This window comes from Cherax quadricarinatus, chromosome 48 (assembly GCF_038502225.1).
Source record: "Cherax quadricarinatus isolate ZL_2023a chromosome 48, ASM3850222v1, whole genome shotgun sequence".
NCBI lineage: Eukaryota > Metazoa > Arthropoda > Malacostraca > Decapoda > Parastacidae > Cherax > Cherax quadricarinatus.
The window spans coordinates 27532433-27558751 of record NC_091339.1 but is presented as its reverse complement, the minus strand read 5'-3'; the positions used below and the strand labels follow the sequence as shown (position 1 = coordinate 27558751).

The 26319-nt window shown below is 43.3% G+C and overlaps 1 protein-coding gene across 1 annotated transcript in view; it reads right to left on the bottom strand.

Annotated features, from left to right (window-relative positions):
* Chsy (Chondroitin sulfate synthase) overlaps positions 1 to 26319 on the bottom strand; it is a 96603-nt gene that overhangs the window by 59527 nt on the left and 10757 nt on the right. The window contains exon 2 of the mRNA XM_053787178.2: positions 26029 to 26319. This exon is cut by the window's right edge and continues 590 nt beyond it. Within this exon, the coding sequence (XP_053643153.2) occupies positions 26029 to 26319 (291 nt within the window). The remainder of the gene's footprint in view (positions 1 to 26028) is intronic.

The window sequence follows — 26319 nt, the reverse complement described above, 5'->3', positions numbered from 1 at the left end:
CAGTGGTCAAGAATGTTCTACATTCCACTGTACCGTACTGCCTCCCAGTGGTCAAGAATGTTCTACATTCCACTGTACCGTACTGCCTCCCTCTGGTCAAGAATGTTCTACATTCCACTGTACCATACTGCCTCCCAGTGGTCAAGAATGCTCTACATTCCACTGTACCGTACTGCCTCCCTCTGGTCAAGAATGCTCTACATTCCACTGTACCGTACTGCCTCCCAGTGGTCAAGAATGCTCTACATTCCACTGTACCGTACTGCCTCCCAGTGGTCAAGAATGCTCTACATTCCACTGTACCGTACTGCCTCCCAGTGGTCAAGAATGCTCTACATTCCACTGTACCGTACTGCCTCCCAGTGGTCAAGAATGCTCTACATTCCACTGTACCGTACTGCCTCCCAGTGGTCAAGAATGCTCTACATTCCACTGTACCGTACTGCCTCCCAGTGGTCAAGAATGCTCTACATTCCACTGTACCGTACTGCCTCCCTCTGGTCAAGAATGCTCTACATTTCACTGTACCGTACTGCCTCCCAGTGGTCAAGAATGCTCTACATTCCACTGTACCGTACTGCCTCCCAGTGGTCAAGAATGCTCTACATTCCACTGTACCGTACTGCCTCCCAGTGGTCAAGAATGCTCTACATTCCACTGTACCGTACTGCCTCCCTCTGGTCAAGAATGCTCTACATTCCACTGTACCGTACTGCCTCCCAGTGGTCAAGAATGCTCTACATTCCACTGTACCGTACTGCCTCCCAGTGGTCAAGAATGCTCTACATTCCACTGTACCGTACTGCCTCCCAGTGGTCAAGAATGCTCTACATTCCACTGTACCGTACTGCCTCCCTCTGGTCAAGAATGCTCTACATTCCACAAGACTCACCCAGCCATTATTCCAGTTTATAAATTACAAAATGTGTCTTTTAAAACAGACATGACATTTTGTACAAAAAAAAAATATTAAAACCTTCGTGTATCTCTAATACCGAAATGATAATGTGTAATGAAACTTTAACCACGAATAAATGACATATTTAACAATTTATTAAAAATTTGCAGTTCACTTTTTACATGTTACAGCTAACCACCAATTACACGTAGTCATGGTGTACAACAGCGAGTACAACTGTACACTTCCACTCTCCTAGTATTCGGTTACATTATACATTATGATGTCCTCGTGAAAGAGAATGTATACAGTCACCTCGCTAATACTATATAAATTACACACAAGATAACATTCCACTGAACTTAGTGTAATCAACTGTGACAAGATCAACCTTCCAAATGCCTGCAAAATCGGTAGGTGACCACACACTGTTACATTCATGGCGAAATTGTTAAACCTATAATAAATTCTGTGATAAGTAAGTAATAAGTATGTTTATTCAGGTATACACAAATACAGTTACATAGATTATCATACATAGCAGCATATGTGTAGAGAACCTGGGATAACCCAAACGAGTCAGACTGACTTATTTCCATTGGGGTCCTTTCATATTATTATTATTATTATAATCCAAAAGAAGCGCTAAGCCACAAGGGTTATACAGCGCTGCTGGGTAGGGAAGGAAGCGAGGGTATTGGGCAGTAGAAGGGAGGAGGGATGATCAGTAGGTTACAGAAAACAGCGGGGCAGGGGATAGTGCGGGGGTAGAGGGCAGCAAGAGATTGAGGTAGAAAGGGCTGAAGGTATCATCAGAGTTTGTGAAGTCAGTTGTTGTCAAAAAGTCAATGAGAGAGTCCGGATGAAAGGTGGGTCCATCAGCGAGAAGGGAAGGTAAAGAGAGAGCAGCGGAGCGAAGACAACGTTGGAGGTATATTCTGCGTGCTCCTTGATAAAGTGCGCAGTCTAATAGAATGTGGCTAACCGATAATGGAACCTGACAATTCTCACAGAGAGGAGCAGGGCGCCTCTCCATGAGATAACTATGAGTAAGACGAGTATGGCCAATGCGAAGACGGGAGAGAGTAGTCTCCCAACCTCGACACTGGTGACAAGAAGACGGCCAGTAACCTATACTCGGTTTAATAGACTGAAGCTTGTTACCGAGCAGAGTAGACTAACGTAGTTGCCAACGGGTGTGAAGGTGGGTAGCTATTGCAGCAAAATAGTCCGTAAATGGAACACCTCTATATGAAACTGGTAGGTCATGTACTGCTGACCGTGCAGCAGTGTCTGCCTGTTCATTGCCCTGTACGTCAACATGACCAGGGACCCAACAAAAAACAATATCTTTATGCTTGGACGAGACTTGGAAGAGATGCGGCGTAGCCAAAGTTGGATATGGAGGACTAAGGGGTGAGGTGCATTAAATTTCTGTATAGCCTGTAAAGCACTAAGGGAGTCTGAGACAACCAAAAATGATGACAGGCATAGATGCAATACAGATAAGTGCTGCAAGAATGGCATACAATTCAGCAGTAAAGATACTAGCCGAAGATAGTAAATGCCCTCGTACGACGCTGTCCGGAAACACTGCTGCAAATCCTACGCCGTCAGAAGACTTAGAGCCATCTGTGTACACTGCAATGGCATGAGAATGAGAGTGGAAGTGGTCAAGAAAAAGAGAGCGGGAAGCTACCGTAGACAGTTGGGCTTTCGAGCAAGGGAGTGAGAAAGAACAGACTCGAACAGCTGGAACTTCCCAGGGGGGTAGGGAAAAGTGAGATGCTACATGAACATAGGTGGTAATTGAAGAGAAGACAAGAGCGAATGTAGGCGAAGGGAGAAGGGACGGAGCAAACAGGGGCGGCGAACAAATAAAGAATGTCTACTAATATCGGTGACCATTCTATAAATGGAAGGATTGCGGAGCTCATGAGAGCGTACATAGTAGCGAAGGCAATGGGCATCATGACGATCGGATAAGGATGGAACGTTCGCTTCTGCATAGAGGCTCTCAACAGGGGAAGAGCGAAATGCACCAAGGCATAAACGTAATCCTTGGTGATGAATGGGGTTAAGGCTAGAGAGAGTAGCAGGAGAGGCCACTGAATAGATCTGGTCACCATAATCAAGTTTCGATAAAATGAGGGCGGAATGTAGGCGAAGGAGAGTTCCACGATCAGCACCCCATGAAAGATGAGCAAGGGTTTTAAGAAGGTTCAGCCGGCTGTGACAAGTTGCCTTCAGAGAGGTAATGTGAGGTTTCTAGGATAACCTATGGTCAAAGAGGAGGCCTAGAAACCTGACTGTATCACGTTCAGGGATACGGGAGCCATAGAGGTAGAAAGGATGAACGGAGATGACAGAGCGTCTAGTGAAAGTAATTTGGTGAGTTTTGGTACTGGAAAATTTAAACCCATGTGTGGTGGCCCAATTGGAAACACGGTCAACCGCATGTTGGAGAGAAACTGTAATGAGGTGACAGTCAGCGTCTTCACATGCAATAGCGAAGTCATCAACATAGAGTGATGACCAAATATTGGATGGAAGACTAGAGGCCAAATCATTTATAGCAAGGAGAAAAAGTGTTGTGCTCAGAACACATCCCTGGGGGACACCTTCAGCTTGGATAAAGTCCGGGGAGAGCACATTATTAACCCGAACACGGAAATGTCTGTCAGTTAAAAAGTTCTTAAGGAAGGATGGTAGATTGCCTTGAAGGCCTAAGGAGTGGGCTTGGGCCAAAATATTATACCTCCAAGTTGTGTCATATGCCTTCTCAAGGTCAAAAAATATGGCAATAACTGAGTGGTTATTCGCAAAGGCATTACAAACATACGTATCCAAGCGCAGTAAGGGGTCTATGGTAGAACGGACCTTACGAAAGCCATATTGACGAGTGGAGAGACTGTTGTGTGTCTCTAAATACCACACTAAACATCTATTTACCAGGCGTTCCATCACTTTGCAAACTGCACTGGTAAGAGCAATGGGATGATAGTGGGAGGCTTCATGTTCTGTAGGACCCGGTTTGCGGAAAGGGAGAACAATGGCCGATTTCCACAGCTGTGGAAGAACTCCCTGTGACCAAATAAGATTGAAAAGGCGTAATAGGACTGCAAGGGCTGACTGATGTAAATGTTGTAGCATACGAATATGAATGTCGTCAGGCCCAGCTGCCGATGATCGGCAAGCTGAGAGTGTTGCCTCCAGTTCTTGAAGTGTAAAAGGCACATTATACTGTTCTTCTCTGAGAGAAGAAAAGTCCAAGGGTGCTAACTCTCTGGCAGACTTTGAGGAGAGAAACGAGGGGCATAGATGGAGCCCCTGAGAAATACGGACCAGATGATTGCCAATTTCATTGGCAACATCTAGTGGGTTTGCTATATCAACACCGGCAACTCGCAGAACAGGAGCCGGGTCAGGAGAATATTTACCACTCAGTTTTCGTACTTTTTTCCAGACTGCGCTCATAGAGGAAGCAGAGGTGATGGTGGAGACATAATCTCACCAGCAAGTGCGTTTAGCGTCACGGATGACACAGCAAGTGATAGCACGCTTCTGCTTAAAATCAAGAAGTCTCTCCGTGGTTCTATTGTACCGGTACCTGCCCCACGCAGCGCATTTCAAACGTACTGCACGAGCACAAGCAGGAGACCACCAAGGCACGCATTTCTGAGAATGCCTGCCCAAAGTTTGGGGTATAGAATGAGAAGCTGTGGTTAAAACGGAGGACGAGAAGAGGTGTAAAAGCTCATCAATGGAAGACGAAGAAGGAACCTCACTAAAAACAGTTAGTTGTGAGTAAAGGTTCCAATTTGCCTGATCAAATTGCCAGCGTGGGTTATGAAGAGGTGGTGAATATGAAGGGGAAGTAAGAATGATTGGGAAATGATCGCTGTCATGTAAATCCGGGAGACCAGACCAGGTGAAGTCTAATGCGGCGGAGGAAGAGCAGACTGAGAGATCGATGCAAGAGAGAGTATGAGTCTGAGGATCAAAATGGGTGCGAGTACCTGTATTTAAAACATGGAGGGGGTGGGTAGCAAGAAAAGCCTCTAACTGAATGCCACGGGAATCACAGTGAGACCCCCCCAGAGGAAATGATGGGCATTAAAATCGCCAAGTAACAGAAGTGGTGGCGGTAATGACGAAACAAGAAAGGCAATATCTGGGATAATGCCCGAGAAGTAGAGACATACAAAGAGCAGAGTGTATACCACCTATGTAAGTGGATATGGGCTGCTGTGTAATGCAGCGAAGTACGAACAAATAGCTGATGGTACGGAATATCAGTGTGTAGAAGAAGGGCACCTTCATTAAAGGTCCCATCAGGAAAAGGATCTGAAGAATACAATAAATTATAGCCTGAGATAGGATAGATAACGGCAGAGTGTAATTTTGGTTCCTGTAAGCAAACACCAACAGGGGAACACTGGGAGAGTAACATCTGAAGCTCACCCCAATTACCCCTGAGACCGCGAATATTCCACTGTAAATAGGCCATGACTGGCAACGATAAAGATACCTGAAATCTGCAGGTAAAGGTACCTATGGACTAGAGGGGTTAGAAAAGTCCACATGCGGTGGCAAAGGAAAACGTTCAAGTAGCGAAGAAACGGTGCGTTGTGAAGAAAGGAGTTGCGCAGATGGAGAAGAGGAAAGAGGAGGAACAGAGGGTGGATCAGTGTCCATTGATGGTTTGGTCTCTGCAATATATTCAGAGATTGCTTCGAGTGTTTCGGAGTTCAGAGATGTCATATGGGAGACAATATTGGAGATGGAAGGAGGAGGAGTTTGAGTAAAGATCGGAGCTGTAATGGAATGTACCAAGGTAGGGGGGGGTGAAAGGGTTGAGGGAACTGGAGAAGTGTGGGAGGGGACAGAAGAGGCAGAAACCTGGGAGGTGACAGAAGAGGAAGAAACTTGGGAGGGGACAGGGGAGGAAGGCACAGTACGAGGAGGAGGATGAACCTCCACACTTGTAACAGAGCCAGTGAAAGGGGAAGACTCAGGTACAGAGACCGGGAAGGTAAAATGTGGAGGTGGATGAAGGGAAGGAGGGGTTAATGGAGATTTTTTGGGCCTCTGAGAAGTAGAGGGAAGATTGGAAGGTGTCGTACAAGGTCTTGTCGATACCGGGGTTTGTGAGGGAGGACACGAAGAAGTGAGGACAGACTGAGGAGTTGAAGTAGGGACGTCTGAGCCCAGGACAGCAAAAGAATTAGATACAGGAGTGACTATGGGACTGGCAACCACAGAGGAGGCTGCAGAAGATGTGACCCCAGAAGTGGGGAGACGCTTTGAAACATGAGAATAAGAAACACGGGGCAGTCTCCCTTGGAGGCAGAGATGAGAAACCGCCATAGCATAAGGGAGACCTTCTGCCTCTTTGAGGCAACAAATTTCCCGCTCATTTAAGTAGACTTGGCAACGGCGAGAGTACGAAGGGTGAGCCTCATGACAATTAAGGCAAGAGGGAGTTCGACTGCAAGACGTATTAGAATGGTCATCGGCACTACAGACTGGGCATTCGGCTATAGATCTGCAATATTTTCCTGGGTGGCCAAATCGCCAGCAATTCCTACACTGTTGTGGTGTAGGGATCACCTTCCGAACTTGTAACCGATGTCCTGCTGCATAAACAGAGGATGGGAGTTCACGGCTGTCAAAAGTTAAACGAGCCACATTGCAAGGGTATCGTCTTCGCCCGCGGGGAGGAAGAACATAAGTGTCTACCTTGAGAATTGGGAGATCTTCGAGTTCCAGCTGTTCGAGAATGTCAGTGCCACATGTCTGGAAATTCTGTTGGACTATGGTATGGGGAAGAATAACAGTACCACTACAAGAATTGAGGGAATGATGTTTTTCGATAGTGATAGGAATAGTATAGATATGTGAAAGATGAGAAAGATCATGAGCTTGGGTAGAATTCTGGACTGTGATGATGTGCGTACCACTCTTAAGAGCATGAAAGGAAATATCTCTAACAACGTGGCGTAGGAGTCCTTTGCCAATACGTACTATGGTCAGAAAGATAGGCAGTCGGTCTTAATTTAGTCCATTGTGTGGTCTGAAACTGAGTGTGGAGAGGGAGTGCATGATGTGTTGGTCTTTTCCGAGTAGAGAGGGAAGGTAATGAAGTAACATCATTAGGAGATTGCCGTTGACGTTTAGAAGTGGGACCAGAGTCGGTCTGACGTGGGATGGGCTGGCGATTCGAAGAAAAAACGCTGCACCGTAGAGCGAGAAGCCGGAAGCATAGTCAAAGGAGAGCGGAGGTCAGACAAATCGAAGGAGTCAGTGGAAGCCCCGGTACCTGAAACAGGTGAGGAAACAGCACCAGCAAGAGGTACATGGGCCTTAGGAATGTCCGAAGAGTGGCCAAAAGACGAGGCGAGGTCAGAACGGGGTGCAGTAACAATAAGGGGCCTGGGGGTAGTGGGGTCATGGATCGGGTACTCCATGGTTAGGTTACTTCTTTCTTTTTGTTTTTAAGAAAAAAACAGAAACAAAATAAAAGTAAAAAAAAAAATAAAAAAAGGGGGGACCGGGGGGGGGATAGTTCCTAGGAGGAATGAAAGGGCCAGAAATCTCCCTCCGCGCCCAAGAGGACCTCAGCACTGCAAGTAGTACAGATGCAGCATGGAACCCGTGCCATACCCTACCCATCATGCCAGTAAACCAACAATCCGGGATAGCAACCTCACATCTGCCGAGCTACCTCAGTGGACAAAAGAGAGGGCGGCCGGATATCCACCACAAAGCATACCTCCTTCGGCCACCACCCCCGGAATCCGAAAGGTGGCTTCCAGAGATACACCCGTCGCCCGAAAGACACCCAAAGCCACCCTCCGGGATGCCAGAGAGGGATTGGGACATCCCCAGGCAATCCAGATTCCACGGCAAACTACGCCACCGCCAAGAACCTCAATGGAATGGGATGGATGGGATGGACCCCGGTACCCTTTCCCCTACCTAGGAACTAGCGTGCCTGTGGGAAAAAATCCCAAAGGCCAAAAAGGAAGGGCAAAAGGGAGGGGTGGGGAGGTGGAGGAGGAAAGGAAAAAGGGGAGGATGGGAGAGGGAAGGGGGGATTGGGGGGTAATTAGGTTTGGTCTGAGGAAGGAGACCGACAGGTCTAATTCCTCAGACCAAGAGCCTCTTCACCACGCCAAGGAGCCCCCATTGAAGAGGGGGTCCTTTCATAATAACCTTTCACGGTCTATAGTTTCCCTAAATTATTATTCTATTCAAAAAGGGGAAAAAAAACGATACCCTCGCATGGGCCAGTCAACGCTGTCACTAGATGTTTTCTGCCCAATATGAGTACAGAAATTGGAGACGATGTGATTTTTAAGGGAGTGGAGGTCCAGCACAAGCAGACCAGTGGCTGTTCAACCAGTGTGGGAGTCATCAAATGACGAACCCTTGTCAGGGGGGAACACTTTCCCTGACGAAAACTGGTTTAAAACGTTAAAAAAAACACTGATTGAATTTGGATAAAGCGAGAGAAAAACATACATATGTAAGACAATACACTGCTCTGAGCTGTTGTTTCTGAACATATTATTATTATTATTATAATCAAAAAGAAGCGCTAAGCCACAAGGGCTATACAGCACGTTTCTGAACATATATAACAGAGCAAGGATGTTTCGCCTCAAGGAGGCAGTAGTTATCAGGTAAGAAATGTGGATATTATAAGAGCACAGGGTGGGATATCCCGGTCGTATCTCATGACTGATTTATTTGTTAATGTTCTGGTGGATCATCATTTTATTCTTAGACTAGGCCTCCTAAATTTAAAGCACATATATTACTGGAATAACAATCATCATCCACAAACACAGGAAATGAAATGTAAATATATACGGCTGTGGAAACTGTCAAGGTTTGTCGGATTATCCTGGGTTATTTACCCTCCGGTGTTGATAATGACAATAGGAATAATAATAATAATAATAATAATAATAATAATAATAATAATAATAATTTCTTCATAACTGTGTATTTTTGTTTGTTTTAACTTTTATAATTCAAAAGATTGATATAGGGGAGTATGATTAGTATAAATGCATCATCACTTTCAAGTAAATGGACACATCTGCAATGCTTGAACATTTAAGCTACATCTGGCTCGTTCGGGAACTTTGTCAAGATTCAATGACCTTTGAAGCTCCTGGCGTGCGAAAAGTAGCCTGCACAAATACTAAAATGTTGAAAAAATGTGTTCACTTACTGGTATAATAATTCACCTCTGGCACATTATACTTGTACTCTATACATCAATGTACATTATACCTGTACTATATACATTTTATATTACAACTGTAAAATATACATCAATGTATATCACAACTGCACTATATACATCAATGTATATTATACCTGTACTATAAAAATTATCTATTATAACTATCACATACGTGTGTGTACGTAGCATATTACTGATGTGTTGGAAATAACTACAGCACAACAGACAACTAAGGTCTAAGGGTAATCTGAACCGTTAGGGTTGACTGTCCTTGAAGGGAACTTCCCTTCCCCTTGCTTTTTTTTTTTTTTTTTTTTTTTTTTTTTTTTTTTTGTGTGTGTGTGTGTGTGTGTGTGTGTGTGTGTGTGTGTGTGTGTGTGTACTCACCTGGCTCCTAGCTCCTGGCCCCGCCTCTTCACCGGTTGCTACTAGGCCCTCTCTCTCCCCGCTCCATGAGCTTTATCAAACCTCGTCTTAAACCTGTGTATGGTTCCTGCCTCCACTACGTCATTTTCTAGGCTATTCCACTGCCTTACAACTCTATGACTGAAGAAATACTTCCTACTATCTCTCTGACTCATTTGTGTCTTCAACTTCCAATTGTGGCCTCTTGTTTCTGTGTCCCCTCCCTGGAACATCCTGTCCTTGTCCACCTTGTCTATTCCATGCAGTATTTTATATGTCGTTATCATGTCTCCCCTGACCCTCCTGTCCTCCAGTGAGGTCAGGCCGATTTCCCTTAATCTTTCTTCATAGGACATTCCCCTTAGCTCTGGAACTAACCTTGTCGCAAACCTTTGTACTTTCTCTAGTTTCCTGACGTGCTTTATCAAGTGCGGGTTCCAAACAGGTGCTGCATACTCCAGTATGGGCCTGACATACACGGTGTACAGTGTCTTGAATGATTCCTTACTAAGGTGTGTGTGTGTGTGTGTGTGTGTGTGTGTGTGTGTGTGTGTGTGTGTGTGTGTGTGTGTGTGTGTGTGTGTGTGTGTGTGTGTGTGTGTGTGTGTGTGTGTGTAAAATTACCCCTAGTCGAGTTACCTAGAACTCTGAGCTGCAACTCCTGAACCGCTAGCCCCCACTTTCAATTCACTGTCATGTAAAGGCCTGTTATACTTATTTAGAATCCACGATGGAGTCGTGCAAATATTTGAAGTGGGTGTTTTGACTTTTCAGTTGGTTACTCTGCATGTTCACAAGCAGGCACGCACACAAGCACTGCACACAAACATGCACGACCACTCACCTACCTTGGCCTGCTGGAGTATATTACAAAATAATAATAAATGATATTCTGCATATACCACCAGTAATACAGGTTGTGTGGTGACCACTCGTAAGTGTTCACTCCATCCCCTCCGGGGCCCTTTCCACACACACACATTGACCCTGGCACTAAGTCAAACATTAACTCGCCCATTCACACAATTCCACTGTCAGCTTTAAAACTAATAAGCATTAGTGTATCCTAAATGCAGGGTGTCTCGAGACATCTAACATGGAAACACTTAGCAAATGTACTAAACAGCAAAGAAAATTCCAGGATGTAGTTCGGATGAAGTCTCACACATGCGAACTACTAGCAGAGATGCATTTATTTTAAAGCAGTAAATACTGGAATCGATTAGATGAGATAATACCCTTGGATATTCATTTTTTTTTTATTCGCCGGTATTCTCCCGGCCCGGGTCTTTTCCAAGTAGTGGTGACCCGGCCTTGGCTCCCTATCTGGGGAGTGTCTCGAGACTTAAGTCTCCCATGGGAGGAGGGACAAGTACCTCCTCATCTTTGGGACCAAGTGTCCCCAGGCCTAGCCACATTCCCCGCCCTCACGGGGCTCGTAGGGAGAAGCTAGGCCTCTGGTCTGCCATCTACCCCGCCTCGAAGGGGCTCGTGGGGATGGCAGCCTTATGAGCTGCAGATGGTAGAAAGCTCAGGCCTTGAACCTTATTGGATATTCAATAAATCCAACTTCAACAATGAAAACATAATTTAAATCAATCATAACCTTACTAAATATTCTGAGACGATCGTATGGGTAATGAATTTAAACATGTCTTTAGAGGATGAATTTAATAGTATTATATGTTTGCTTCATCTTCGGAAATACCACTGAATTTCTTGGTTTAAGAATGATAGCTCAGAGAAGGACCAGGCTACTAACCAGTATCTCCAATAAACTATTGTGCAGAGCAGACATATACATCATTCCACTCCAAATCACTCAGGAACCCAAGAGCAAACCCTCTACGACAGAAAGAGACTTCCACAATGTTCTCACACTTTCTCAAGAGCGAAAAGGAATAATGGTTAGAGATGTTTCGAAACCACTGACAAACTCGAATCCATCATACAGTTCAGGAGAGCAGAGGCAGCAAAATCTACAGAATGATAGCACTGACGTCCATAATAAACACAGTCAAGGACCAGGTAATCAGGCTGAAGAAGAAAGGTGGGGGAGATCACAAGAAACGAACGAGAAGTATGTGAGGAACTCAATATGAGATTCAATGAAGTGTTCACAGAGGAGACAAAAGACTCCAGAAAGACGGAGAGGTGGGGTATACCAAGTGTTAGACACAATACATACAACCGAGGAAGAAGTGAAGAGGCTGTTAAGCGAGCAAGATACCTCAAAGGCGATGGGACCGGATAACATCTCTCCATGGGTCCTGAAAGAGGGAGCAGAGGCGCTGTGTTTGCCACTAACAACAATCTTCAACACATCTATCGAAACAGGGCGACTACCCGAGGTATAGAAGACAGCAAATGTAGTCCCAATTTTTAACAAAACGAGACAGACACGAAGCATTAAACTACAGACCAGTGTCACTGACATGTATAGTATGCAAAGTCATGGAGAAGATTATCAGGAGAAGAGTAGTGGAGCACCTAGAACGGAATGAGCTTATCAACGACAACCAGCACGATTTCAGGGATGGGAAATCCTGTCACAAACCTATTGGAGTTCTATGACAGAGTGACAGCAGTAAGACAAGAGAGAGGGGGGGGGGTTGACTGTAAGAAGGCTTCTGACATAGTTCAACATAGAGATTAGTGCATAAGCTGCAGGACCTGGTAGGTATAACAGGGAAGGAGCTGCAATGGAGCAGGGAATACCTTCATTCATTCATTCATTAGAGGTTTGCCGGTACTTCCGGCCCGGCTCTTCTCCATATGGTGACCCGGCTGTGGCCCCCGGTTGGGGGGAAAGGGAATACCTGTCGGGAAGACATCAGCGAGTCATGGTACGTGACGAGGTGTCAAAGTGTGTGCCCGTGACGAGCGGGGTTCCACAGGTGTCAGTCCTAGGACAGGTGCTGTTTCTGGTATATGTGAACGACATGACAGGGGAAAAAAAGACTCAAAAGTGTCCCTGTTTGCAGATGTGAGGTTGATGAGAAGAATTCAATCGGACGAGGACCCGGCAGAACTACAAAGGGATCTGGACAGGCTGCAGGCCTGGTCCAGAAACTGGCTCCTGGAGTTCAACCCCACTAAGAGCAAAGTCATGAAGACTGGCGAAGGGCAAAGACCACAGACGAAGCATAGTCTAGGCGGCCAAAGACTACAAACCTCACTCAAGGAAAAGGATCTTGGGCACATCTCCTGAGACGAAATTTAACCAAATAAATGCTGCAGCAATTGGGCGCCTAGCAAAACATTCCGACTTCTCAATAAGGAATCGTTCAGGACCCTGTATACCGTGTATGTCAGGCCTATATTGGAGTATGCAGCACCAGTTTGGAACCCACATTAGCCAAGCACGTAAAGAAATTAGAGAAAGTGCAAAGGTTTGCAACAAGACTAGTCCCGGAGCAAAGTGTCATGTCCTACGAGGAGAGGTTAAGGGAAATCGACCTGACGACACTGGAGGACAGGAGAGTTAGGGTGGATATGATAACGACATATAATATACTGAGAGGAATTGACAAGGTGGACAGTGACAGGATGTTCCAGAGATGGGACACAACAACAAAGGGTCACAGCTGGAAGTTGAAGACTCAGATGAATCACAGGGATGTTAGGAAGTATATCTTCAGTCACAGAGTTGTCAGGAAGTGGAATAGTCTGGGAAGTGATGTAGTGGAGGCAGGAGCCATACATAGATTTAAGAAGAGGTAGGTATGATAAAGCTCCTGGTGCAGGAAGTGACCTAGTAGCGACCAGTGAAGAGACGGGGCCAAGAGCTGTGACTCGACCCCTGCAACAACTACCTGGTGAGTACACGGAATCACAACAATTGCACAACCCATATCAACGTCGTTTTAGAGCAAGTCACTCCTGTCTCGCAACTACCAGACCATTATGACATGGTCTTTGATGCACTGGAAAGCGTAATGCAGTAGTAGTATACACAGGCTTTTTAAAAGCCTACAAGTGTGATTTTGGTTTCAAAGCACATAAATGCGTACATAAGGAATATATATTTGGAAAAAGTGGGCAGATGTATATTTCAGCTCTTAACAAATCGAATGCAATATGTACTAATCAAAGCAAAATCAGAAACTGCCACATTAAAAAGCTCTGTTCCTCAACGCAGAGTACTCGCCCCAATTTTCTATTTCAGATTCCTATCTGACAGACACAAGTCATAGTTCTGTATCATGCTATGCAGACAATACTAGAATTTGTATATACGAGAGTGGCATCCATTAAAGACACAGCAAATTATCAAGCGGATATTAATCACGTCTTCCATAGGATCACAGAAAACAATACGATGTTCAATGAGGCTAAATGTCAGTTAATCCCTTATAGAAAGTTGAAGAATTAGAAACCGGATTTACAAACAAATGTAAGTCAAATTGTTTAACATAGCAAAAGAGGAACAAGAGTAGCTTAAAGAGTGACAATGAGACTAAAATCTTACGTTCAGGAATCACGCAGTGTTGTTGCCATAAACGCAAAGTGATAAGATGGATAATTAGAACCTTCAAAACAGAAGACGCCAAGGCAATGATGATACTCATTAAGCTGCATGTTCTCTTTATAGATTAGAATATTGCTGGCACACAATAACAGCCCCAGAAGCATCTTCTTGTAACTTGCTGCCCCCTATTCACCTAGTAACCCACTGCTGTGGGATGCATCTAGGGCTGGGCGAGAGACATAAGCGAGTCTCTCTACACCCGCTGGCCCTAGTCATCCACAACAAATAAGTAGCAGGAAGTTAACAGACTGTTGCGGGTGGCATCCTGGGGAAGGGGGAGGGTCAATCCCATTGATAGGGGAAGCTGGATAAACCAAGGACTTCCTCTCTCCCACACAAGTCTACCATTTACTCAAAGTCTCATATACTTAGGGATGATTAACTGTGGCTCGTTCTTGTTGCTTTCTAGCTTCGTACCATCACCACAAAAACTTGCTTTTGCTTAGAGATGCAGCTGATGACTCGTGTGCGGTGAGGAGCCAGGGACGGCTGGGGAAATGATCGCAGGAATGATGCAATGGAGGGATGAGACCGGGGGAAGAGGAGGGGAAGGGAAAAGGGGAAGAGGAGGGGAGGGGAAGGGAAAGGAAAGGGGGAAGAGGAGGGGAAGGGAAAGGTAAAGGGGGAAGAGGAGGAGGGGAAGGGAAAGGTAAAGGGGGAAGAGGAGGAGGGGAAGGTAAAGGGAGAAGGCCAGTGTTAGGTCAAGTGTGTTTTGAAGATTAGAAAACCGGTGACTACCACTAATACTGTGATTACCACTACCACCAACAGCGGTAGGGAAGTAGGGAAGGGAGAAAAGGATAGTAGGGTGAGGATAAAGTAGGGAGGGATGAGTGTGTACCCACATATGTATATGTAGTTGTAGGGGTCGAGTCACAGTTCCTGGCCCTGTGTTTGTGGGGGTGGAGGAGTGGGAGTTATGCCAGGGGTAGCCAGAGAAATAATCGCGGGGAATGAGGTGGGTGGTGGGTGAATACAGGGAAAGGGGTGGGGACGGGATAATGAAGTGAACATAGCAAGAAAGTGGCACCTTTTTTTTCAACTGAGGTGGTGGGGACATGAGAATCCCTTTAGGGTGGGAAAGAGGGAGTGGGTGAGCAGTACAACGAACCGAGGGGAGACCGCGAAGAAAAAGGGAGAAACAAAGAAGATCAGGGTGTCAGGGAGGCATGAAGTAGGACGACCGAGGCGACCAAGAGAAAAACAAACGACACGAGAGAGTATGGGATCTCATTGAAAATATGTCGCACTCTCGGGCTTTAGGTAAACACTGGGTTTAATATATATAATCAAATGTATTTCAGTCACTTCGAGAAATGTGAAATGTATCCCCGTACCCAATAAGCTTAGCCCTATCTACCTCAATGCATGCCCAAGGAGTAGCACAGTGCAGCATAAATTTCCAATGAAGTTCAATATCTAATCACCCTTATTAAGGGTTTAAAGCCTATCAGAAGACGTATTCTCCACTCATTACATATATTTTTTTAATAAAATCGGCACAATACAACCTGCACAGCCTAATATTGATGCAAAATTTTCCTTATGCAAAACCCACCATTGCTGAAAGTTTGCAACTGAGCAGAAGAGGTATTTTCCAGTTATTGCTCAGGATCCAATATTTTCAAGTTTATTATTAACTATGCTAGCAACTTAACAAATATGCTTTTACAAAAGCTATAGTTCATACTTGTTCGGTACCATCTTAGTCACTAAGATAAATCAGCCCTTGAAGACTCAAGCCGAAGATGAATACTCTTGTTAGTTCACTTAAAAAAGGCACATAATGGACAATTATCCTCCCACACACTCCAATTACAATCTCAGCAGCCTTCTAAGTAGGATGCACCAATGTTGAAAGTTTGAAGCCGATCGAATGAGGCTTTCTCAAGTTACAAATAAAAAAAAATGAGAAACGAATTCACGCAACCACTTTCTGGTACTCCTTCCGGAATATCTACTATTTATTCTGTAAAATCTGCAGTTATTTTACAGACAGAATAAATTTGTACAATGTGAAGACTGGTCGATATACTAGGCATGGCAGCGGGCCACCAGCAGCAACAGCCTGGTTGACCAGACAAACACCAGACGAGCCTTGCCCATGGCCGGGCTCCGGGAGTAGAAAAACTCTCGGAAATATATAAATGGTAAATTAAATAGATTTAGCACTGGATAACCCAATCAAGTTGGAGTGTGATTTATTCATGTATTGTTGCGTTAAGAACCATTGTAAAAACTTGTACTGCTGCGTGTGAAATATTTGTAAATTTCTTGACAAAAGCTTATGCTTTTTAGGAAAAAAGAACATTGAGTCACTGTACAAAGGAAGGGGTCCGACAATGGACAAGACGAGGAGAGAAAAAAAAGGAAAGCAAGGATATGGAAGAAGTAAAAGTAGAGGAAACAGACTGAAAAGTGAAAGAAGCATGGAAGGTAGACAACAAATGAGAGAGAGGGGAAACCAACAGGAAAGGGTTATGACATGAAGAGGGGAGGAGACAACAGAAGGGAAGGGAAGGAACAAGCAAGGGAAGGGGAAAACAGACAAAGGAATGAGATAGGTACACAAGGGCAACAACAAGGGAAAGGGAGGGGTACACAAGGGAAATGGGAGGAGGCAGACAAGGGAAAAGGGAAGAGCAGACGAGGGGAAGGGCAGACGAGGGGAAGGGCAGACGAGGGGAAGGGCAGACGAGGGGAAGGGCAGACGAGGGGAAGGGCAGACGAGGGGAAGAGCAGACAAGGGAAAAGGAAGGGGCGAACAAGGAAAGGGGAAGAGTAGGCAAAAACTGGGAGGGTGGACAAGGGCAGGGCAGCAACGGTGGCCCAAGTTCCCAGATCAACCTACCCCAGTGGCCAGTGTATGGCGTTGAGTGTGTGTTGATGCCCGCCCTCACACCCTTCACCTCCCCTCCCTCACACCCTCCACCTCCCCTCCCTCACACCCTCCACCTCCCCTCCCTCACACCCTCCACCTCCCCTCCCTCACACCCTCCACCTCCCCTCCCTCACACCCTCCACCTCCCCTCCCTCACACCCTCCACCTCCCCTCCCTCACACCCTCCACCTCCCCTCCCTCACACCCTCCACCTCCCCTCCCTCACACCCTTCACCTCCCCTCCCTCACACCCTCCACCTCCCCTCCCTCACACCCTCCACCTCCCCTCCCTCACACCCTCCACCAACCCAACCTGGAGTGTGGGAATGTTGGTGCCCTCTCTCACAGCCTCTACCACTACCCCTCTCTGGAGTGTGGGAGTGTTAGTGCTCTCCCTCACCCTTCATCACCAGCCCAGGCTCTCCCCTCCTCTCTCACATTTCAACCTATCCTCATTTTACGTTAAATTTCTTAAAAGGGTTCCAGAGTAAATTTTTTTGGACGTATCCTGTCGAAAACCTCATAAGAGAATTAACATAATGTGGCTGAATTCTCACACCACCAGTGACACTCGCCCATCTAGATTTAGACTCAAGTATATAAATAGAAAACAGAAATAAAGTGGATATAAATACAATTTTAAGCATGGATTAAAATTGTACAATTTTTTATTCAGAAAGGATAGAGGGAAGTTGTGGTTTGGTAACAGATTTGTAGAAGAGAGGAAGTGACTCCCAGGTAGCGTCACTGAGGCAAGAACTTGGGGTAGATTTAAATATAGGTCGGACAGGTACAGGAGTGGGTATTAGTGGGACTTACTTAGCATGAACAGATAAGCCTACTGCAGTGTTCCTTGTATGTGTTATGTTTAAACTCGCCCAACTGTATCTGCTGGGGGTACCTGGAGGTTACCTGGAGGTTATTCCGGGGATCAACGCCCCCGCGGCCCGGTCCATGACCAGGCCTCCCGATGGATCAGGGTCTGATCAACTAGGCTGTTACTGCTGGCCGCACGCAGTCCGACGTATGAGCCACAGCCCGGCTGATCCGGCACCGACTTTAGGTATCTGTCCAGCTCTCTCTTGAAGGCAGCCAGGGGTTTATTGGCAATTCCCCTAATGCTTGATGGGAGGCTGTTGAACAGTTTTGGGCCCCGGACACTTATGGTGTTTTCTCTTAGTGTACCAATGGCGCCCCTACTTTTTATTGGCGGCATTTTGCATCGCCTGCCCAGTCTTTTACTTTCGTAGGGAGTGATTTCTGTGTGCAGATTTGGGACCATTCCTTCCAAGATTTTCCAAGTGTAGATTATGATATATCTCTCCCTCCTGCGTTCCAACGAGTACAAGTCAAGTGCTTCCAAGCGTTCCCAGTAGTTAAGGTGCTTGACAGAACTTATACGTGCAGTAAAGGATCTCTGTACACTCTCTAGATCTGCGATTTCACCTGCTTTGTATGGAGATGTTAATGTACAGCAGTATTCCAGCCTAGAGAGAACAAGTGATTTGAAAAGGATCATCATGGGCTTGGCATCTCTCGTAGGGGGAGGAAGGGAAAAACGGTTAAGCTCCAGTTCATGGGCTTATCATTCGACTGATGTAATAACTCCCTAACTGTATGGGCCTGCCATACTTACACTGCAACCTGTGTGCAGCAATTGACTCCACAAAAAGAGTTACTTGTGCTAAAACTTTCATAGCCAATAGTGTAGTAACATGAGTAGTCGCAGTAGTCGAGAGAGAACAATGGTTCTGAAACTGGGGTCTGTAGACCCCAAGGGTCCTCCAGATTTTAGGGGTTTGTGCTGGGCTTTGAAAATAAAAAAGGATGGAAAAATTTGAGAATTTAAAAAATATAAATAGCAAAGTATTGAAAATGAAAAACTCTAAGTGCAAATCTTAAGTTTCAGGTAAAAATATCTTTGAAATTTGAATTCTTTTTGGCAATGACAGATTTACCAATAAGCAGACCAAATGGCCACCTAGGACCCCAACTACTGAGAAGCACTAATACTGTTGTTTATTTTCTTCATGAGTAGTGACCCATACATAACACTTAACAATACTCGTCTTTCTACTCATGCACCTACACTATTTGTATGCTCATGGAAATAAAGCATTATTATTATCATTAGTTTCTACAATATGTAAATACTATACGTGTTAATAAAATATAGTAGGTATTTACATATTGTAGAAACTAATGATAATAATAATGCTTTCTTTCCAGATAATGTAGATGTATGGGTAGAAAGACGGGTAAAATAGTAGGCACAAAAGAAAGCTACTAATTAAACAACGCAATTTTTTTAAGTTCTCAAAGCTTTTTTGGATTTATTTTTGAAAACTAAATTTTAAGACAATGTGCTCACAGCATCCCAGCAGCAGTCATATAGTCAATCGTCAAAAATCATCAAAAATTCCCTAATAAAACCCATTTTTTTCTTTCAGAAAACCTCTATTTTTCTAAAATAAAAACATAAAGGTTAAGTAGATCCATGACACAGTTATGAATAACAACTTGCATGGATTCAATTATAAACAATAAAAATACACGTCTTATTTAGCGGCCCTTGTGTTGCTAACATTCATTAGTGAAGATGCTGAAACAAGATTCTTTTTTTAGAAATAGCCATCTACCTCTCTCTGTTTAATGGGTGTTTAACAGTCTGCTTCAATTACTGGGGTGGCCAAAACCATGACCAATCGTTCTTGGTTATATCACATATTTTAAAGGAGTTTTGAGACTCTCTGACCGCGGGTTCAAATCCCGCCCGTGGTATGGTTTGTTTGCAATCGTGCCATAACGATTTCGTGAGTTGGGTCATGAAGCACCTGGGAAATGAGAAGTAATCAGTTTTGATCCAAATTATTCAAGATATGCAATGCTCCAGCTCCTTGGATCAAGTCACTCACCAACATCAAGACACCTCATTTTCAAAGGGTCAGTGTTTACTGTACAGTATTATGTTTACTTAAATTTTCACAAATGTCATTTCATTTACCAACTTGAGCCGGTTCCATATACTGAAAACTGATACAATTTGAGAGGGAATCTTAAAAAAAAAAATTCCATTGAACATAGATTTCAAAAACGTTATATCGTAACACAGAAATTGCTTGGATGCTGGATGTGAACACTTATCAGCTTTTTAAAAATCAATATCTTTAAAGCAATACAAACCATAACTTTATAAAAGCAATGTCTTCTGTGCAGGAAATATACGCATTATCTAAGAATAATTTTAACTGTAAATACAGTAATGAAAGTAGGGAAAGAGAGGGGATAAAGCAGTTGAGATGGATGATATTAAAACAGATTTTGAGCAGGTGGGGATAGTTTTGGAATGGTTGGTGTAGTTGTCTAATATGTATATGCATGAAAAAACACAGAAGGTACTAAAAGAATTGGCAGAGAGCATGCATAGTTCCTTTTTACAAGGGAAAACGGGACAAGAAAGAGTAAAGAATTATAGGAAACTAAGCCTGCTGAGTATACCAGGTAATATGAATGGTAGAATTATTACTGAAAAAGTTAAGGCTAAAACAGAGTAGGATTGCAGAGCAGCAAGGAGGCCTTAGGAAGAGTAGAGGATGTGCTGACCAAGTGTTTACATTGAAGCATTTATATGAACAATACTCCAATAAAGGCAAGGAATTGTCATATTTATGGACTTAGAAAAGGCAAATGACAGGGTGGATAGGAAAGCAATGTGGCAGGTGCTGCAAATATACAGAATAAGGAGCAAGTTTCTAATAGTAGTAGCATTATTTTTTGCAGAGATTGTGGCTAAGATCAGGGTATGTAGGTGGGAAGGGCAGCCACTTTGCAGTAAAAATAACCTTCAACAGGGATGTACAATGGTAGGTGACTACATTTATTGTTAGGGTTTAACCCTTTCAGGGTCCGTCCCGTAGATCTACGGCTTTATGGTGAGTGTCCAAACCGTAGATCTACGCCATGAGCTCAGCTCACTCTGATAAACTGTGAGTGGTACATATGGGCCTAGATATGAGAGAATACATCTATGTGGTATGTGTGCACCACATAAAACAGATCCTTCAGCACACTGTGTATAATGAGAGAAAAAAACTGAAATCATTATTTTTCGATTAAAACAGCAACTTTGCAGTGTTTTTTCGTATGTTTTTTATAGTTGTATTTGCGATTTCTTGGTTTCATTTGATAGAATGGAAGACATATTACAGAAATAGAGATGATTTTGATTGGTTTTAGCAATGGAAATGGCTTGAAAATGAGCTCAAAGTAGCGGAAATGTTAAATTTTTGCCGATATTCAAGAGTAAACAAACGACCTCTCACGTCTAATACACGTCAGCTGGTGGGTCTAATATACATTCACAAATATGGTGATGATATTTATACAATTATTACAGTATTGCATAACAGTAAATCTTCTATTTTTTGGTGTGAATAAAAATTCATTGTGTGAATAAAAAATCAAAATGGAATTTATTTGTAAAGCCTCAAAACATAACTAATGAACAGAGGAAATGTTAGTTTAGTGCCAGGAATGCCTACATTGTTTATTCTGGACCCTATTTTGAAATTGGAATATTTTGAACTCTGTGTTAAATTGGCCAAATTAACAATTTCCGATCACTTTATTTTGTAGTTGAAACAGTTGACTTGGCGATTTCTTGTGCTCAATCGATAGAATAGAAGTAATACTAGTGAAATAGCTAAGAATTTGGTTGATTGGAATAATGTAATTGGCCTAAAATGGGAGTCAAAGTCGGCAAAATCGCCGATTCGTAAATATCGCTGACACATCAAAATTCGCGAGAGCATAATTTCGTCAATTTTCCACCAAATTTCGTACTTTTTGTTTTATTACCTTCACAAAAAGATTCTCTACGATTTCATAAGAAAAAATAACAAATTTTTTTTTTTTAAATTCTTGGACACTGGTGCGTGACTCCAGATTTGGGCCTTGGACCCTGAAAGGGTTAAAAAAAAAAAAAGTGAATGCTATGGTGTTAGGGTGAGGTACAGTATTAAAAAATAATGAATATGACAAAGTGGGAGCTGTTACAATTGCTCTTTCTTGATGACATACTTGTTTTGGGAGATTCTGAAGAGATATTGCAAAAGGTGGTGGAAGAATTTGGGAGGGTAAATTTGGTACAATTACACACGAGTACTATTACACAAGTTATAGACAATTACAATTACATGTAGTTTTACATAGTAATATATGCAATAAGATGAATGTAAACAGGTGATATCATAATATGTAAAGCAACCACTCTGAAAAAAATAGAGAAATTCCAAGCACTTCACAGGTCCTTCATAATATGAGAAATCATGAAAGTACATACTTGGAATTTCACTATTTTTCATAGTGGTTTTTTCATGGTAATATATGTCTAAATTACTTAGGATAACCAAAAAAAGTAAAAGAAGGAAATAAAAGTGAATATAAGAAAGAGAAAAGTGATGAAAGTACATAATGAAAAATATAAGCACATGCAAGACTTCATAAATATGAAGGAAGTGAATGTATTCAAATATTTGGGAGTGGACATGTCCGCATATGCATTTAAAAAAAAGGTGGCGAGCTGCAGAAAAGATGAAGAGCAAAGGTAGGTGGTGTGTTGAAGCATCAGTGAAAGGAAAGAATTTTATCTATGGAGGTAAAAACGGGGAATGTACAAGGGAATAGTAAGACCAACAATTCTACACAGGTGTGAGGCATGGGTATTAAATACTGTAGAAAGGAAGAGGATGGAGGCAATGGCAAAGTCAGGTTTGTAGGTATACAGTGGAACCTCGGGTTTCGTGGTTAATTTGTTCCAGAAAGTTTGACGAAAACCGCATTGTACGAAAATTGAAGCAATATTTCCCATAAGAAATAATGTAAATCCGATTAATCCGTTCCAGACACCCAAAAATATTAACAAAAAATACATTTTATAGAGAATATAGTTTTACATACAGAAAAAATGAGAAATAAATATAAATGACTAAAGAAATGGATAAATGAACATTTAACATCACTTTTACCTTTATTGAAGACTCTTATTGGCGTATGGAAGACGGCGAGGAGGGGAGAGGGAGAAGGAGAGGTTATTGTTTGGAAGGGTTATCCCCCTCCATAAGGACTTCAGGTATCAAGGCCCTATCTGGGGTTACTTCCCTTCTTTGTCTTTTACTGGCACTAGGACCAGCTTGAGAGTCGCTGGACCCTTGTCGCAAAAAAAATCTGTTCAGAGAGGTCTGTTTCTGGCGTCTCTTTAAGATTTGTCTAAAATTGGACAAGGCATTGTTACTGATCATGTTGCAGACACAGCTTGCAACAGCTTTGTTAGAGTGATATTTCTTCACAAAACTTTGCAACTCATTCTACTTTACACACGTCTTTAATCGCTGAAGAAGGCACATTCTCCCCTCTCTCTTCCTTCTCCTCTGAAGCAATTTCTTAAACTGCAGTCTGTTGCTGTTTCAGTTGAAGGTCTTGCAGCTCTTCAGTGGTTAGCTCTTCCCTGTAGTTGTTCACCAACTCTTCCACATCCTGGCCATTCACATCCAACCCAGGGACTTCCCCAAAGACACAACAGATTCCACAACAGGCACAGGGTTGTCAAGGTCAGCCTCAAACCCTTCAAAATCCTTCTTGAGGACACATTCTGGCCATAATTTTCTCCAAGCAGAGCTCATTGTCCTGGAAGTCACTCCCTGCCAAGCCTTATCTATAAGGCTTATGCAACTGAGTATATTGAAGTTATTCCTCCAGAACTCTCTTAGGAGGACGCGTTTGGTACGGCAGACCACTGTCAAGTCTACAAAAACCGAGCAGATGTATGAAAACTAGGACAAAATTTCGATGAAAAAAGTAGTTGAAAACCAAATCCTACAAAAACCAGGGCATACAAAAACTGAGGTTCCGCTGTAATGTGTGGTGTGAATATTTTTTGTAGAATTCAGAGTAGAAATAAAAAATCCAAGTGGATTTACCAAAAATATAATTCAAAGGGCTGAGGAGGGACTGTTGAAGTGGTTTGGGCATCTGGAGAGGAAGGAGTAAAATAGGATGACCATGAGGGTGTATACATGTATTAACATGGGGTGGAAGGAAGGACACGGTCTGGTTGTCACAGGAAGAATTGAAAGGATTGCATAATGAAGGTTTTCAATGCTAGGGCCTTGAGCATCCAGCAAGCCAGTGTGATCATGTTAAACTCAAGTGAATGGAGACGAGTAACTTTTTACGTTTATGTGCTATTGCGGTATAAGCAAGGTAACATTTATGAAGGGTTTTACGAAAACCAGTTAGCCTTGGAGATGGGAAGAGCAGTGCCTGCACTTTGAAGGAGGGGTGGGAATTGTGATGTCTGCACACTTCTGGCAAGACAGCTACTGAATGAGTGATGGTGACTGATTTTCATTTTTAGGGGGTCACCCTACCTTGATGGTAGATGCCCTAACATAGGTATAGAAGACAGTTGTTGCTTATACCCTGTGAATGAGAGCTGCACAACAGTATTACAGTGTACACTACACTGAGTGTGCATATCACAGTGAATGCACAATCTTTCTTTCTTTCAACACACCGGCTGTATCCCACCAAGGCAGGCTGGCCCAAAAGGAAAAATGAAAGTTTCTCCTTTTACATTTAGTAATATATACAGGAGAAGAGGTTACTAGCCCCTTGCTCCTGGCATTTTAGTCGCCTCTTACAACACGCATGGCTTACGGAGGAAGAATTCTATTCCACTTCCCCATGGAGATAAGAGGAAATAAACAAGAATAAGAACTAGAAAGATAATAGAAGAAAACCCAGAAGGGTGTGTATATATATGCTTGTACATGTATGTGTAGTGTGACCTAAGTGTAAGTAGAAGTAGCAAGACGTACCTGAAACCTTGCATATTTATGAGACAGAAAAATGGACACCAGCAATCCTACCATCTTGTAAAACAATTACAGGCTTTCGTTTTACATTCACTTGGCAGGATGGTAGTACCTCCCTGGGCAGTTGCTGTCAATCATTGCATAGAAATCTTCACATTAGATACAATTTACATGGAATGTATGAGAAATATAATAATAATTTTGCAAGCCTAAGGCAAAAACAGTAGATTGCAAACTAGAAAGAGAAGTTTTTTTTACTTGTAAATGGTTTAGTAACTTTCTCTACTTTCTGAGGCCAGGCTTCCCAAATGATTGCCTGGTCAAGCCCACCATTGCTATTTGTTGCCAACATAACCATCACTGCCCAACTGATCATTAGTTATTACTATATTAATGAAGTGGTAAAATGTTTGGGGAATGGAAAATAATCAGGTTTGATCCAAGTGAAGGGCAGTTACAATTTTATGAATCAAGATACCTTCATTGGATGAAGATGATCAACTATCTCCTCAATGAACATATCTCAGACTTTTTTATTTATTAACACACCAGCCACTTCCCACTGAGGCAGGGTGACCCAAAAAGAAGAAACACTTTCATCACCACTAACTCCATCACTGTCTTCCCAGAGGTGTGCCGACATGAGTTCGAAACCTGCAAAATACATACACCCCTTCTTCAGAGTGCAGGCATTGTACTTCCCACCTCCAAGACTCAAGTGCAGGTAACCAGTTTACCCTGAACCCTTTCATAAATGTTACCTTGCTCACACTCCAACAGCATGTCAAGTCATAAAATCCATTAGACTTCTCTCGCTCCAATTCAATACACTCACGCATGCATGCTGGAAGTCTAAACCCCTTGCACAAAAACCTCCTTTACCCCCTCCCTCCAACCTTTCCTAGGACAACCCCCACCCGCCTTCCTTCCACTACAGATTTAAACACCCGTCAAGTCATTTCTTTGTGCTTAACAATATTTTACTACATGTAAACTACATATTGTATACTACACAAAGAAATAAATTTTTCAATTTGAATTAGAATGCTTTCTAAATGTCCAAATCACCTTAATAACCCTTCCTCAGCCCTCTGGAAAACACTTTTAGAAACTCCACTCCTCCTAATCTCCAAACACAATTAATGTAGTCTAATAATAAACAACATTAACACTACTCACTTCATATGACCAGGTACACGGGACTTTAGCATATTTTCTTACACATCGTCCTACTTCAACATCTTCATGGGTTGACCAGAGGTTTTTGAGGCAGTCTCGAACGTGAGGAGCAACTTGTAACAACGTGCTGCGACTCATGATAACACCTGGGCCTCCCATGCAGAAGTTTTCATCCATCTTCAGGGAGAGGTGTCCAAATTCTTCTTGGTTTCCTTTGCCAGCCTGCCCTATGAAATGAGCCTTGGTGCTATTTACAGAGCGTAAAAAGAGCTCTAATTTGTCAGGGCGGAC